General features: G+C 45.8%; 1 protein-coding gene across 2 annotated transcripts in view; it reads left to right on the forward strand.

The window, feature by feature from the left end:
- SLC17A5 (solute carrier family 17 member 5) overlaps nt 1-12,052 on the forward strand; it is a 44,743-nt gene extending 32,691 nt beyond the window's left edge. The window contains exons 10-11 of one of the 2 annotated variants that reach the window (XM_084751795.1): nt 7,317-7,407; nt 10,093-12,052. In XM_084751795.1, the coding sequence (XP_084607921.1) occupies nt 7,317-7,407; nt 10,093-10,230 (229 nt within the window). In that variant the 3' untranslated portion in view covers nt 10,231-12,052. The remainder of the gene's footprint in view (nt 1-7,316; nt 7,408-10,092) is intronic. The other variant, XM_084751796.1, reaches the window with a different exon arrangement.
- Nucleotides 12,053-14,925: the final 2,873 nt, after the last annotated feature.

The following is a 14,925-nucleotide window of genomic DNA, read 5'->3' on the forward strand; positions in this document are numbered from 1 at the left end:
AAGAAACAATCTGATACCTTCAAAATTATTCTAATGTTTTCTTTAAAAAAAAAAACACACACACACACAGGCGGTAGTATACATGTCTAATTCTAGCACATGGGGAGGCAGGCAGCTGGAGGGCAGCCTGGTCTACAGAGTGAGTTCCAGGACAGCCACGACAGAGAGAAACCCTGTCTCGCAGGACTGGGGCCACTTCAAGTTGAAAGAGTCAGGGCTGTTTCTTTGAAAAGGGGACAGAAAGATGACTATTTTATTAGCAAAGAGTCTCATAGTGACCGAGGCATCCCTGGCTACAAACCTATTGAGTGCAAGATAGCCTAGGCCATATGAGAGAGACCCTGTCTCAAATTACAGTAACGAACTGACAAAGAGCAGAGCTGTCGGTTTTCCCAGTTATGCTGCTCATGTGAAAACACCGCTGCCCATCATTTGCCCGCTTACTAGTCACTCGTACAGACATCATCCTGTGTGTCCTGAAAACCATCTAAGGAGGCAGGGGGGAGCACTTGACCCCTTCAAGGCCGTGGAAACTTTAACCTTTATAGAATAGGAACTAGGCCTGATTACTCAAAACAGAGTCAAGGAGATGGACAAAATGTTCAAATTGAGGGTCTGGGTCGTGGCTCAGTGGCAGAGAACTAATTTAGTCTGTGCAAAAGCGTGGATTCAAGCCTCTAACACTGCAAATGACAGAGGAGCAAAATATGGTGATTAATGCTGCTCAGTAAACAGGAAGGAAGGAAGGAAGAGAGAGAGAGAGAGAGAGAGAGAGAGAGAGAGAGAGAGAGAGAGAGAGAGAGAGAGAATATCAATAATCGCTCTTGGAAACGTTGCAGTTGAGTCCCGTTTCCAGGTGTGTAACATGCAGAATCCTAGAGTTCTGCATTGGCAGGATGGAGTGACCCATCCATGCGCTCTACAGACCAGGGCGTCAGCTGAGAGCTGATGAGAAATGTAGAGTCTTGGCCTCCACCACAGACCCGCTAACACGACTGTCCACTCTGAGCCCCATGGGTGAGTCTCTCTCACACTCGAGTCTGAGGCACCAGTCCAGTCTGTCTTCCCCACCCCCTTAGTAAATAGTAGTGGAGTTTTTATGCATGGCATTTAGCACCCCACGTAACCCCGAAATTTAATGCCTGCTTGTCAAAGTCAGGAATGAACCAGTTAAAATTAAGCAGGTATTGTGTGCTATAATTTTTTTCAACAAATACTAAGAATCTATTTGTGCAAGCCCTAACAGACAGGGCCTGGGTAGTGGTGGGAGACAAGAAAGCCACACAAATAAAGCAACCTCTTTTGTTCAGAGCTTAATGGAACATGTCCATAATCCTAGTATTCAAAAGGCTGACAAGTCGAAGCCAGCCTGGCCTACATGGTGTGAGCCTGTTCATAAAAGCAAACAATTATGGCTGGGATGTTGAAATAACACTGAAGCCTGAAGAAAAGAAAGAGTGCAAAGAAGTTACTGGGGAGTGGGGAGTGGGGAGGGTGTTAGTGTGCCAGCTGGGTTTGGTGGCACATATCTTTAACCCTGGCATCTCCAGAGGCAGTGGCAGGCAGATCTCTGAGTTCGAGGCCAGCCCGGTCTGCACAGTGTGAATTCCAGAACAGTCGGAGCTACACAGAGAGAACCTGTCTCAATCACCACCACCCCGAAAAAAAGAAGAAAAGAAAAGAAAAACAGTATATCAGCTGGGCGTGGTGGCACACGCCTTTAATCCCAGCACTTGGGAGGCAGAGGCAGGCAGATCGCTGTGAGTTCGAGGCCAGCCTAGTCTACAAAGTGAGTCCAGGCCAGCCAAGGCTATACAGAGAAACCCTGTCTCGAAAAACCAAAAAAAAAAAAAAAAAAAAAGGAAAAACAGTATATCTGGGGTTTGAGGATGTAGCTCAGTGGTAGGACACTCCCCATCGTATGAATGAATCCCAGGGTTGGCTCCCAGCTCTACAGCAGGAAAAAGAGCTAGTATTCCAGACAGAAGTTTACAGGAGAAGCCAAAGAAATTGGTGTGTCCTGGTCTGTCAAAACAAAAGAGGCTTAAACAATTCAACTTCATAGTCCATCTAGTTCCGGGATGAAGAAAAACCTAACCCAAGCGTGTTAACATGCTCACAAAAGTTTATGCACATGCATACATGGGCACTTGCTCGCGCATGCACACACACACACATCCAGAGCCCAGAAGAAAGCAGCAGAAGTCCTCTCCATCCCTCTTGCCCTGGACCTTTTGAGCCTTGGCCTAATGTCTTCGCTGGGCTGAAAGCCAGCGAGCCCCGCAGCCTTGTTTTGTCCACTTGCTGTGAAGCTGGAGTTACGGGCATTTCCAGGGATGCCTCCCCGTTCCTCTTATCTCACTGGTGCTCACCCTTGTGGTAGCACAGCAAATGCTCTTCACCACTAGCCTTAGCTCTTTAGCCTTCGCAGACTTGATCTTACTGATAGATAATCTATGGAAAGTACTTAGAAGCCACTCAGGGGTTTCCCAGCGGGCAGTCAGTGTTCCTGTTAACATGGAATGTATACATGGTATTTTCCAATCTCTTCCAAAAATTGAAATTAAGATTTTTTTTTTCATTTGATTTTGAAACAAGCTAGCCTCAAACTTGTAGCAGTCCCCTCCCTCAACATCCTGCTTGCTAGGATTACAGGTATGCACCACTATGAGTGATACAATGATTTGCCTATGGGTAGGTTTGTTGCCTGGTACCTGGATAGGTTTTCAGTTGCTATGCCCACCAGCATCTCTCCAGTACCAGAGAACACTGACTGAATCTGCGCAGCGTGTCTTCTCATTGCAGGCATCTGTCCTCTGTGACGCTTCCTGGCCAGGGATAATATAAATACTTGAATGGCTGCTTGGTGCTGGCATTAAGTATCTCACAGCATTCCTTTGCACTTAGAATCTGTCAGTGAAAAGGCCTGGCAGCATTGCAGCTGGTTCCTCCTCCTGCCAAGGTGCTAATGGTTTAAAGAGAGAGCGAGAAGTACTGCCAAGGTTGTTAATTTAAGATGTACTCCCTGAGGGGAACGAGCCAAAAAGATCTTGGCTTGGTTATTATATAGTTTATGAATGGGCTTAAGGTATAAAAATATAGATGTTTGTGGATAGCTGAGTTAGACACAGCAGAATAACAATAATAATAATAATATCATTGTTATTATTTATTTAGGAGTCTTTCCATTTAAAACAAGAAAGCAATTTCAGGTCAGTAGCTGACAGCCTAGATGCCAAGGGCCCTAGTAGAAGTTGTAGGGCCCCACGTAGGCCTGTATGGACTAACGAAACATCATTTCCTTCAGTTGGGCCAAGAATTTGCATTTTAGTCATAGTGGCCACCTCCATAAAGCGCTAAAGCTCTAGCAGGTGTATGGGTGAACATCATAAAAATATGCTTACAGTGCCATTTCCGGGACCTACAATAATCTGGAACCCTCCACCTCTACATTTTCTTACCGAAGTGTCAAAACTTAACTCAGGGAGCCCTCTGAAAGCCGGACTCTGGGTCCTGCTATGTGCTCAGGCTACAGGAGACATGGGATTATGTTAAATGATACATCCGCAGCACAGTCTGTAAAAACCAGAGTTTAAGGACTATCCAAAGACCAAACGTGTCGCTTCAGTAGAGACAGAATCTTTTGCACACCGAACTGGTCCCTATAACAGCTTGTGGTAAGTCAGCAACCGTGGTATGTAATCCAAGATGTTGCACTTGATCCCACCTGTACAAATCTCCTGATCAGGACCTGGCAGCTTTGGATCCAGTGTATAAGAGGGGCACTACCCTCTGTGGGTCTAGGCTCCCATGGTCAGTGTGGGCAGAGCGCAGTGGTCCATGCGTGGGCTGAGATAGCAGTGGCTGGCATGGTGCCTTGCCTTAGTCAGCGCGTGTTGAGTAAGCATGTGTGTGGCACTGAGGCCGTGGGCAGAACAGAGGAAAGGGAGGGCTGAGTTTGCAGTGAGGCTTCGTGCTCAGAGTCAGCAAGCTTGCATTACAGGACAGTCTCCCGCCTCGCTAACCTGGACCACAAGGAGGATTCTGTGACGAGAAGGCTTCCTGGAAGAGGGATGAAAGGAGTGGTAGGATGCCAGGATGTAGGCTTCAGGTGGCGGTTACAGTGTGAGCAAGAGGAATGCTTGTGGCAGGTGTGAGCACTGGGAGCGAGAGCAGTGTGCGTCTAAAGGTATGGGTGTGCCATTCTTGGAAGCCAGGCTGGCCAGAAAGACATGCACTTTGTCTCTTTTATTTAGTTATTTAATTAGTGTTATTCTCTGAACACAAGGTCACCTGTAACCTAGGCTGGCCTTGAACACATGATGTAGCCAAGATTGACTTATACTTCTGAGCTCTTGTCTCCACCTACCAAATAATGAGGGCACAACCGTGATTGCTGGGCTATCACAGCCTTCTGGAGATAGACTTTAAACTATCCTTACAGGCGTCTTTTTTTTTTTTTTTTTAGATTTATTTATTATGTATACAATGTTCTGCCTGCATGTATGCCTACAGGCCAGAAAAGGACAACAGATCTCATTATAGATGGTTGTGAGCCACCATGTGGTTGCTGGGAATTGAACTCTGGACCTCTGGAAGAGCAGCCAGTGCTCTCAACATCTGAGCCATCTCTCCAGCTCGGAAATAACAAATATTGTTCCTGCCCGGTTTCGAACCGGCGACCTCTCGCATGTGAGGCGAGCATGATAAACCACTACCCTGTCCCTGTAGGAAGAATGACCTAAATTAAATTATAAACATTCTAAAAAGTAGCCCAACTATATTGAGTGTCTGTAGCAGCTGGGCATGGTAGCACACATCTGTAATCCCAGCACTTGGGAGATGGAAGCAGAGGAGGCAAGAATTCGGGAGAAACTCAGGCATCCTGAAGGAAAGGTGGCTCTGCGGTGAGGACCACTGAGCACTGGCTGCTCTTCCAAAGAGTCTAGAGAATCTGACTTGGTCCCCAGCATCCACGCCGGACAGCTCACAACCACCTGCAACTCTTAATCCCGGGGATTCTGACATCCTCTGCACCCCCACCCCCCCACACACACACAGTCACACACTCACGTACACTTAATACACATAAAAGCCTTTCCAAAGGGAGTTCAAGGTGAGGGCTGGAGAAGTGGCTCAGCAGCTAACATGTACCTGTAGGCACTGCTCTTGTAGGTGACCCAAGTTCAATCCGCAATGCCCACATCAGGTGTCTCACACAGTTGCCTGTAACTCCAGTTCTAGGAGACCTGACACCTAGCCTAAGACATACACACATATATACATAATGTCAAAATGAAAAGTAAAGAGTTTAAGGCCATCTTTAGCTACTTGGTGAGGTACAAGGCCAGCCTGTGTCTCAAGAAACCCTGTAGTGGCACAAGCCTTTAATCCCTGCACTCAAGGAAGCAGAGGCAGGCGGATCTCTGGGTTTAAGGCCAGCCTAGTCTACAAAGACTAGGACAGTCAGGACTATTCCACAGAGAAACCCTGTCTCAAAAAACCAGAAAAAGGAAAGAAACACTGTCTCAAAAAAGTTTTGTAGCTGACACTCTTGCAAAGTCCATGCCCACTCTTGGGTATGTACTATTTTATTTTATGTGTGTTGGTGTTTTGCCTGCATGTATGTCTTTGCGAGGGTGTCAGATCCCCTGGAACTGGAGTTACAGACAGTTGTGAGCTGCCATGTGGATGCTGGGAATTGAACCTGGGTCCTCTGGAAGAGCAGTCAGTATTCTAAACTGCTGAGTCATCTCTCCAACCCCATCTCCCCGCCTCCCCAGCTTATTTTTAAAAAAAAAAAATCTCTGTCACTTACACAAAGTGGACCTAACTTATCTGCTAGAACAATGTGTGAAGATTTAAGTTTCAGCAAATATGTAATTAGTGAAACAAGTGAACTGTGAAATTGTATATTTAATAGGGTCTCATGTCTAATTACATACTTGAAAATATAAGCATATGCCAACAGTAATGAGTATATTTACCAAGGTGCTAATTAGATGATTATCTCTATATGAAAGAATTACAGACGTTTACTTTCTTAATTTTTTTCTTGTTTATATAATTTTCAAAATTTTTAGTTTAGGGAGCTGTTAAACTAGCACTGTGCTGCTGGGTGGTGATAGGGCACACCTTTAATCCCAGCACTTGCAGGCAGAGGCAGGTGGATCTCTGTGAGTTCCAGGACAGCCTGGTCTACAAAGCAAGTTCCAGGACAGCCAAGACTACACAGAGAAACCTTGTCTCAAAACACTAAAGGGGGCGGGGGATAGGGAGAAGGGGAAAAGAAAAGAAATAGTTCTATGGTTAAGCAAACTTCCTACTAAGCATAGTGCCCTGAATTTGGCCCCTGAAACACACATGGTAGAAAAAGAGAACCAGATCCTAAAAGTTGACCTTTGACTCATGCTAGCATGCTGTGGCACATCATGTGCACACACACACACACACACACACAGAAAATATAAGTTAAATTTTTTAAAATTAACTTTGTCACTGGGGACGGGCATGATAGAGCACACCTTTAATCCCAGCACTTGGGAGGCAGAGGCAAGCGGATCACTGTGAGTTCGAGGCCAGTCTGGTCTACAAAATGAGTCCAGGACAGTCAAGGCTAACACCAAGAAACCCTATCTCGAAAAACCAAACCAAACCGAAACAAAACAAAGCTTTGTCACTAGGAAATAGCTTTATTTAGGTGCTGGAGTCGGAAATACAAGACAGGACAACAAGCACACTGGACAAGGACTCTGCTACTGAGATGTACCCCCAACCTATAATTTCTTTCTCTCTTTATTTTAAAGCAGCATCTTAGGCAGCCCAGGCTAGCCAAGGCTTGCCTTGATCCTCCAGACCTTCCTTTTTCCGCCTCCTGTTGCTGGGGTTAAAGATGTGCCCCACCATGCCGCCACTACAACTGTTTTCACTTTTAAGCTCCTGGTAGGTCCAGGGACAAGATACACAAAAGTTCCCTTAAAAAAAAAAATCATATCCCCAGCCTCCTTGCCATGTGTAATCGTTTATGGGCCTTTGTGATCTTTTTTTTTCCCCCTAACCCAATGTAGGCAATTTTACAAAAGAATTTGCCAATGACCTACCTGCCCTAAGCTGAACCTTGCCCCTAAGGTTGATTTCCTTGCTCAGGCATAGGTGCCCCCCGGACCTTAACATGACTCCATGCACAGGTTTTGTTAAATATAAAATCCTGGTTCCGTACGTCATTTCATAGAGACAGAGCGCCTCAGCATATCCCGGGAATGGAGGAGCTCTGGAGGGAGCTGCCCTCTAACCCGAGCCTCTGAAACTCTCCTCAGGTATGCCGGCATCCTCCTGGGAGTCACAAACACATTCGCCACTATTCCCGGAATGATTGGGCCCATCATTGCTAAGAGTCTGACCCCTGACGTAAGTAGAAATCTTGCTTGTAAAGTAAAAAGATTTTGGGGTCTCACATCTGTATCCACTTGAGTGTGTTGTAATGGTAAAATTAGGAATTTTTTCTTTTAAATGTGTATATGGATATTTTACCTGAATGTTGTCTATTCACCACATACATGCAGTGCCCAAGGAAGCCAGAAGAAGGCGTTGGATCCTATAGACTTGTAGTTATAGGTGATCATTAGGCATCATGTGAGTGCTATTGTTAGCCACTGTGTGGGTGCTGGAAACCAAACCCAGGTCCTCTACAACAGCAGCAAGTGCTCTTAACCACTGAGCCCACTGTCAAGCCTTTTATGAAATTCTTTGTGACAAAAAAAAAAAAATACAAGTACAGTAAAGTTTATGTTGAAAGCTGCTGCTTTACCGGGTGGAGATGTGGGTCAGATTGGAGTCACATGCCTTAGTAGATGGGGAAACACACTGGTTTCAGGCTGGAGGGTGGTAGAATGCTTTCCTGGAATGCAAGAAGCCCTGGATTTCATTCCCAGTTTTCATAGAGCACTCTTTGGGGACTAGGCAGAATAATAGACTTAAATAAAGATCTTTCCCTGGAACTCAATATGTTGAGCAGGCTGGCTATGGAAAAACAATGCTGGCCTATCAAGAGGGTTCAGTGGGTGAAGGCACCTGCCACAAAGCCTGGCTCCAGTCCCCAGGACCTACGTGCATGGTAGAAGGTTAGAACTGATCCGTGACCTCTGACCTCCACACACAAGCTATGATATGCATGCCCACATACTTTGTGAGCACACAACACTCTCAAACAAAAGGGCAGCACAAAAACTTTAAAAAAAAAAAAAGAAAGAAAGAAAGAAAGAAAAGAAAAAGAAAACAAAGCCGGGCGTGGTGGTGCACGCCTTTAATCACAGCACTCGGGAGGCAGAGGCAGGTGGATCGCTGTGAGTTCGAGGCCAGCCTGGTCTACAAAGTGAGTCCAGGACAGCCAGGGCTACACAGAGAAACCCTGTCTCAGAAAAAAAAAAAAAAAGAGCAGGGCTAGAGAGGTGGTGCCAAGGTTAAAAAGTCCTTGCTTGCAGAGGACCAGTTCAGTTCCTACCACCCACATCAGGTGGTTTGGAACCACCTGTGCCTCCTGCCCTCCTCAGGCACCTGAACATATGTGGTATACACTCACACAGACACAAATTATAAAAATGAAAAATAAAATCCTAATTAAAAGAAGAAGAAAAAAGCCGGGCATGGTGGCGCACACCTGTAATCCCAGCACATGGGGAGACAGAGGCAGGTGGGTCTCTCTGAATTCGAGGCTAGCCTGGTCTGCATGTTGAGTTCCAAGACAGACAAGGCTACACAAAGAAACCCTGTCTCGGAAAATTTAAATATCTACTTATCTAAAGACTTAGTTAGAAAAATGGTGGGAAAGTAACATACTGGGTGAGAATATTCACAGAGCACGGGACAAAAAAATAATTTATCTGGGATACATAAAGAACTCCTGAGACACAGTGCTGAAAATAAAGATGTGTGCCACCACACGCTGCTCTTAGAGCCTAACTATTTAAATGTGATATTTTACCAAACACAGTGTGTGTTCAGTTTGAAACTAACAATACATACTGTCAAGGGATGTGGCAAAGCGCTTGCCTAACATTCACAAGGCCCTGAGTTCAAATCCCATCAGCACAAAAAGAAGGAGGAAAGCCGGGCGTGGTGGTGCACGCCTTTAATCTCAGCACTCGGGAGGCAGAGGCAGGTGGGTCGCTGTGAGTTCGAGGCCAGCCTGGTCTACAAAGTGAGTCTAAGACAGCCAAGGCTAAACAGAGATACCCTGTCTGGAAAAACCAAAAAAAAAAAAAAAAAGAGGAAAAAACCAGCAGTATGAAATAACACATGAAGTGGATCGTCAGGGTGAGTGAGGTGTCAGGAAATCCAGGTGAGTGAGTGGCAAGCAGCCAGAGTTATCATGAGCATTTGGAGGAGTGACCTGAAGGGCTGCTAAATGAAAAATGCCACTTGAGCCAACTAGTGGAGTGTGCCTGCTGGCCCAGCACTCAGGAAAGGGGAGAGAGGGGAGAGGGTCAGGACTGGAACTCCAGGGCAAGACCAGGGTGAGCCTAGGACATGAGTGATTATCCCAAAAGCAAATAAGTAGGTGAATACGCCAGGCTCAGTGTCACGAGCCTGTAACCCAGCACTTAGGGAGCAAGGACAGGGCTGCATAATGAAAGCTTGTCTCTGGGAAAGAAAGGGAGGGAGGAAGGGAGGAAGGGAGGGAGACCGGAGACAGGGGAGAAACTTAGCTCTGTGAAGACAGAGGGCTCGAGAGACGTGAGGAAAATTCACAAATGCTGCTAACGCAGTTTAGCACATATTCAAGACACTGACCTACCTGAGCAGCTGTTATCCACTCACAGAGCGGAACACTGGCCCTCACCATTCGCTTTGCCCGGGCTTTTTATAGAAACCGTTGCTCGGGTCTATATTGGTATAACTGGTTCGTCCTCATTGTCACTTGATACCGTACTGAAGAACGGTTCCACCACGCTGCTACAGATGGGCATTTGCTTTGTTCCGATCACGGACACTTATGAATGACACGTCTGTTCTCACGGCCTTGCGATGTCATCGTTTATTGTACAAATACCTTTCTTTTTTTTTTTTTCACTTGCATTTTTCTTCCTTGTTCAGAACACTATTGGAGAATGGCAGGCCGTTTTCTATATCGCTGCTGCTATTAACATGTTCGGTGCCATTTTCTTCGTGCTGTTTGCCAAAGGGGAGGTGCAGAATTGGGCTCTCAGCGACCACCACGGACACAGAAACTGAAGACAGCGAATAATAATTACTGTATTTTTATTTATCATGTAAACTGAAAGTGCCTTTGGTATTTTAATGTGTGAACATTCTATGTGAGAAAAATAGTACTTGTATTACATTTTTAAAGTAATCATGAAATGTTACTAGTTCCAAGATTATTTAAAACTAGCTATTTTTAATTACTACGAATATATCAGCCAAACCTTATGCTAGATTCACATACCTGCCTTCCAGTAAGGCAGCATGATATAAGGTAGGGCTTAAGAAATGAAGCTGAAGCCGGGCATGGTGGTGCACATCTTTAATCCCAGCACTGGGGAGGCAGAGGCACTCGGATCCCTGTGAGGCCAGCCTGGTCTACAATGCGAGTCCAGGACAGCCGAGGCTACACAGAGAAACCCTGTCTCAAAAAACAAGAAAGAAAGAAAAGAGAGAGAAAAAAAGAAAGAAAGAAAGAAAGAAAGAAAGAAAGAAAGAAAGAAAGAAAGAAAGCCGGGCATGGTGGTGCACACCTTTAATCTTTAATCCCAGCACTTGGGAGGCACAGGCAAGCAGAACTCTGTGAGTTCAAGGCCAGCCTGGTCTACAAAGCAAGTCCAGGACAGATAAGACTACATAGAGGAAACCCTGTCTTGGGAAGAAAATAAATAAATAAATAAATAAATAAATAAATAAATAAAGCAGAAATGGGCACACACACACATGTACATTTGTTTAATTAAATGAGATAAATCATCTCAAGTCTTGTTAAATACCTGGTTTCGTCTACTTTCCTCATAAAAATTGTTGTCCAGTCTCCCTGACACAGAGATCTCAGTAACATCTCCATTAAGCTGCCAGCCACTGTGAGAACTGGCCTGGCAAGTGGACTGGCGGATCCATGCCCAGGCAGCTGCCAAGCAGTCCTCCCTGGCTGCAGAGCTGGAGTGTCCCGAAATTATCAAGAGGTGGCTTCCAAGTGCAGGGCCAATGCCAAGTGTTTGGCTGACACCCTTCCCCCCCCCATGGCTGTCAATGTGTAGATAAATCCCCAAGTGGACTAGAGCAGTGAGATCCACAGCTACTGTCTTGACTCTGCCAGCCTGCCCTTGGCAGCACCCAGGCCTGATTCCTGGCACGTGATCTACAAAGCAAACTCCTGATGCCCGGTCAGCCGCAGATAATGCCATTCTTGATTAAAATGTCCTGCATACGAATCAGAATATAGATTTTTCACATTCGGTTTTTCTAGCTACAATAGAATGTTTCAAATGCTTTAATTTTTTTTTTTCTTCAGTCTGTCTTGATTTATGATTCTGGATACAGTTTAAAGTGAATTTCGGGGCCAGGGGTTTGGCTCAGCGGTAGAGCATTTACCTAGAATAGTGTTCCATCCAACAGCAAAACAGAGGTAAAGGGCAGAGCACCAGTAAATCACCTTCACCCTGCTTCCTGAAGCCACCTTCTGCCAGCCTTCTCCTCATCAGTGCTGCCTGGTTGTTGGGCATCCTGTAAGAGTGCCCTGGTACACACACCTTTAGTCCCAGCACTTGGGTGGGGGAGGCACGCAGATCTCTGTGAGTTCCAGAACAACCAGGATGTTACGCAGAGAAACCCTATCTCGGAAAAACAAAATAAACAAACAAGCCAAATTAGTCAAGGAGTGAAAGCCTGCCTTATGTTTTATTGTGTCTGTCCCAACACTTACCTATCACATTTAAACTAGCACCCGGCTAATGGAACATTGTGTAAATATGTTTATATAAATTTATTTTTAAACTTGTAAATATAGATTAAGTTGTCCTGTGACATGTCTTTTATAAATCATCAAAATAAATCTTTTTGCATTAAATGTTTGTTTTGAATCTGTTTTCCTTTATGTGTGTGGTATGGGTGTTTTGCCTGCGTGTTCACCTGGGCAACACCTTCATTCTTTGCTCCCCAAGGAGGCCAGAAGAAGTCATCAGCACCCCCCCCCCCCAGAACATAGGTATGAGTGGGGATGGCTACCGTGTGGGTGCTGGGAATTAAACCCAGCTCCTCTGCTAGCGCAGCCGATGCTCTTAAAGTCCGTGTCATCTCTCCAGCTCCCTCTCCATTCGTATCCGTGTCTGACTGTTCTACATCTCCTCTGCGTCCTCCCTCACATCATCCTTCCAGCTGCGAATGCACCAGGTGGGACGTGACACAGCATCAGAAATCTACACTTCCTGGAGCTGGAGCACGGAGGGCACTTGCTGAGCATGCGTGAGAGCAGGGGTGGGGCTCATCCAGAGAAATCTCTCTTGCCATCTTTCTGCCCTTCCCAGTTTTGAAGAAGACCCAGTCTTATTTCTCAAGAACCTGCCAGCATAGGCTTCGTGGTTCACACCTTTAATCCCAGCATTTGGGAGGCAGGAGCAGCAATTCAAGGCCAGCCTGGTCTATAGAGTGAGTTCCAAGCCAGGCAGGGCTACATAAAGAAACCCTGGGAGTGGGAGGGACAGAGCAGGATGGGATGTCACACCAGAAGTCCCAGTGTTCTGCAGGTGGAGGCAAGAGAATCTTGAGTTCAAGGCCAGCCTAAGCTACATATTGAATTTTAAAAGTTTAAATAAAATACATATCCACTTCACTGATACATTCATACCTACCTCCTCTAAGGACTCGGTTCAGTAATTCCTCTTAGCTGCTTCTGACTTTTTTTTGGTTTTTCAAGACAGGGTTTCTCTGTATGTATCCCTGCCTGTCCTGGACTCACTATGTAGACCAGGCTGGCCCAGGGGTTCACCTGCCTCTGCCTCCCAAGTGCTGGGGTCTCTTTTAAATCTTTCTCTTTCTCTCTCTCTCTCTCTCTCTCTCTCTCTCTCTCTCTCTCTCTCTCTCTCTCTCTTTCCTATCTCAAAAAATACAGGTCTTCTCTAGACTTAAAACAAAAATATAAAAGTGTCCTGGGAACATGAATAATCAATATGTGGTGGAATATCTCTAGAATTACAGGAAAGAAAAAATGATGGCTACCTGTGTGGAGAGACGACAGGCCACTAGGCTTCAGGCAGGCACTGCAGGCAGAGAGCAAGCGTTATGTCTCCAGCTGCTCTAGGGGCGCCCAGGTTCTCAACTGCCCGCTGGACAGCCCAGCTGTTGTCCTCCTGCACCTGGGTAGTAAAAGCCAACCTTGATCCTTTAATCCCTGTCGGAGAAAAAAAACAGCCACCCAGCCACGTTCAATGTCCCTTTTCCCAGGCATCTGGAGACATTTCCTGTCCTTACTCCTTGCTCTTGCATCCCCAGGCCCGGGTCAACCGCCTAGCTTTCACACTCCACATTGCTTTTACCTTTTTGCCGACTCCTAAGACTCTGTGGCTAGGGCTGGCACGTATCTCAGTAGAGGAGCGCTTGTCTTGAGTGTTCAAGGCAAGTTCATTCCCAGCAACACAAAAATAAGTAACAAAAAGCTGTGACTTTTGTTCCCAGTGAAATGGATAAGAAAGGGTCTAGCCAGGCGTGGCTCACACCTTTAGGTGGGTTTATCTCTGTGAGGTTGAGGTCCGTCTGGTCCACACAGTGAGTGTCAGGACTGCCAGGGCTACAGAAAGAGACCTGGTCTTTAAAAAAAGAAAAAAGAAAAAATTTAAAAAAGAAAAGAAAGGACAAAGAAAAACAGCCTGACAGCTGAGACCCTGTCTCAGACAACAACAAAAAACTTGTGACAATTACTAGTTTTGTGTGTGATGGTGGTGGTGGTGGTGGTGGTGGTGGTGGTCTGTTTTTGAGAAGTGTTGTTTTTTGGGTTGGGTTGGTTTTTGGAGATGGTCTCATATAGCTAAGGCTAGCTTCCAACTGAATCAGTAATCAAGAATGACTGAATTCCAGACTCCCCTGTCCCTGCCGACCAAGTCCTGGGATTTCTTCCAGTGGCTGGGGTTGCTCACATACCATCAGGCCCCATTGGTAAATGCTTCTGAAAGGATTTAGGAATGGCTTAGTTCCATATAGACAGGACACTTCGCTAGCTATGTAGCCATATTTATTGGGCATTCATTTTGCACTAGGCAACTGTTCTTTGCTCATGGACCCAGCAGAGAAGAAAAAAAATGCAAGTTCTTTTCCTCATGGGGCTCTTGTTCTTATTAGAAAACATTTGGGGAGGGATGTTTGTTTCTTTGCGACAGGGTCTTAGTCTGTGTGTCCCAGGACGGCCTGTAACTCACTAGGTAGCGCAGGCTGTCCTTGAACCCTAGGCAATGCTCCTACTCCATCTCCCAGTTGCTGGTGTTTATAGCCATGGGTCACCACGCTTGGCTTCCAAACTCTTCCTAAATTGACACCTCTGAAACCTTCCACGCAGAACTTTGTTATACAACACCCAGCAGGGAAATACCACGGAGATGAGTTGCCAGCTGAGCTAGAAAACCAGGCTTATGAAAAAAAAAAATGTGGGCAAATACTGACATCAGCAGTTTCTTTCAGCCCTTGTGTCCTTCTCCAAACTTTGATCAGCTCTTGAATTTAGCACCTATTGCAAAGCAGATCCCCTGACTCTGACTTATCTTAGAGTAACATCCCACTATTAGAAATAAAAACTCAGCCAGGCGGTGGTGGCGCACGCCTTTAATCCCAGCACTCGGGAGACAGAGGCAGGTGGATCATTGTGAGTTCGAAGCCAGCCTGGTCTACAAAGTGAGTCCAAGACAGTAAAGGCTACACAGAGAAACCCTTTCTTGGGAGAAAAAAAAAAGGAAG

Source organism: Acomys minous (assembly GCF_964271855.1).
Source record: "Acomys minous genome assembly, chromosome: 13".
Taxonomy (NCBI): Eukaryota; Metazoa; Chordata; class Mammalia; order Rodentia; family Muridae; genus Acomys; species Acomys minous.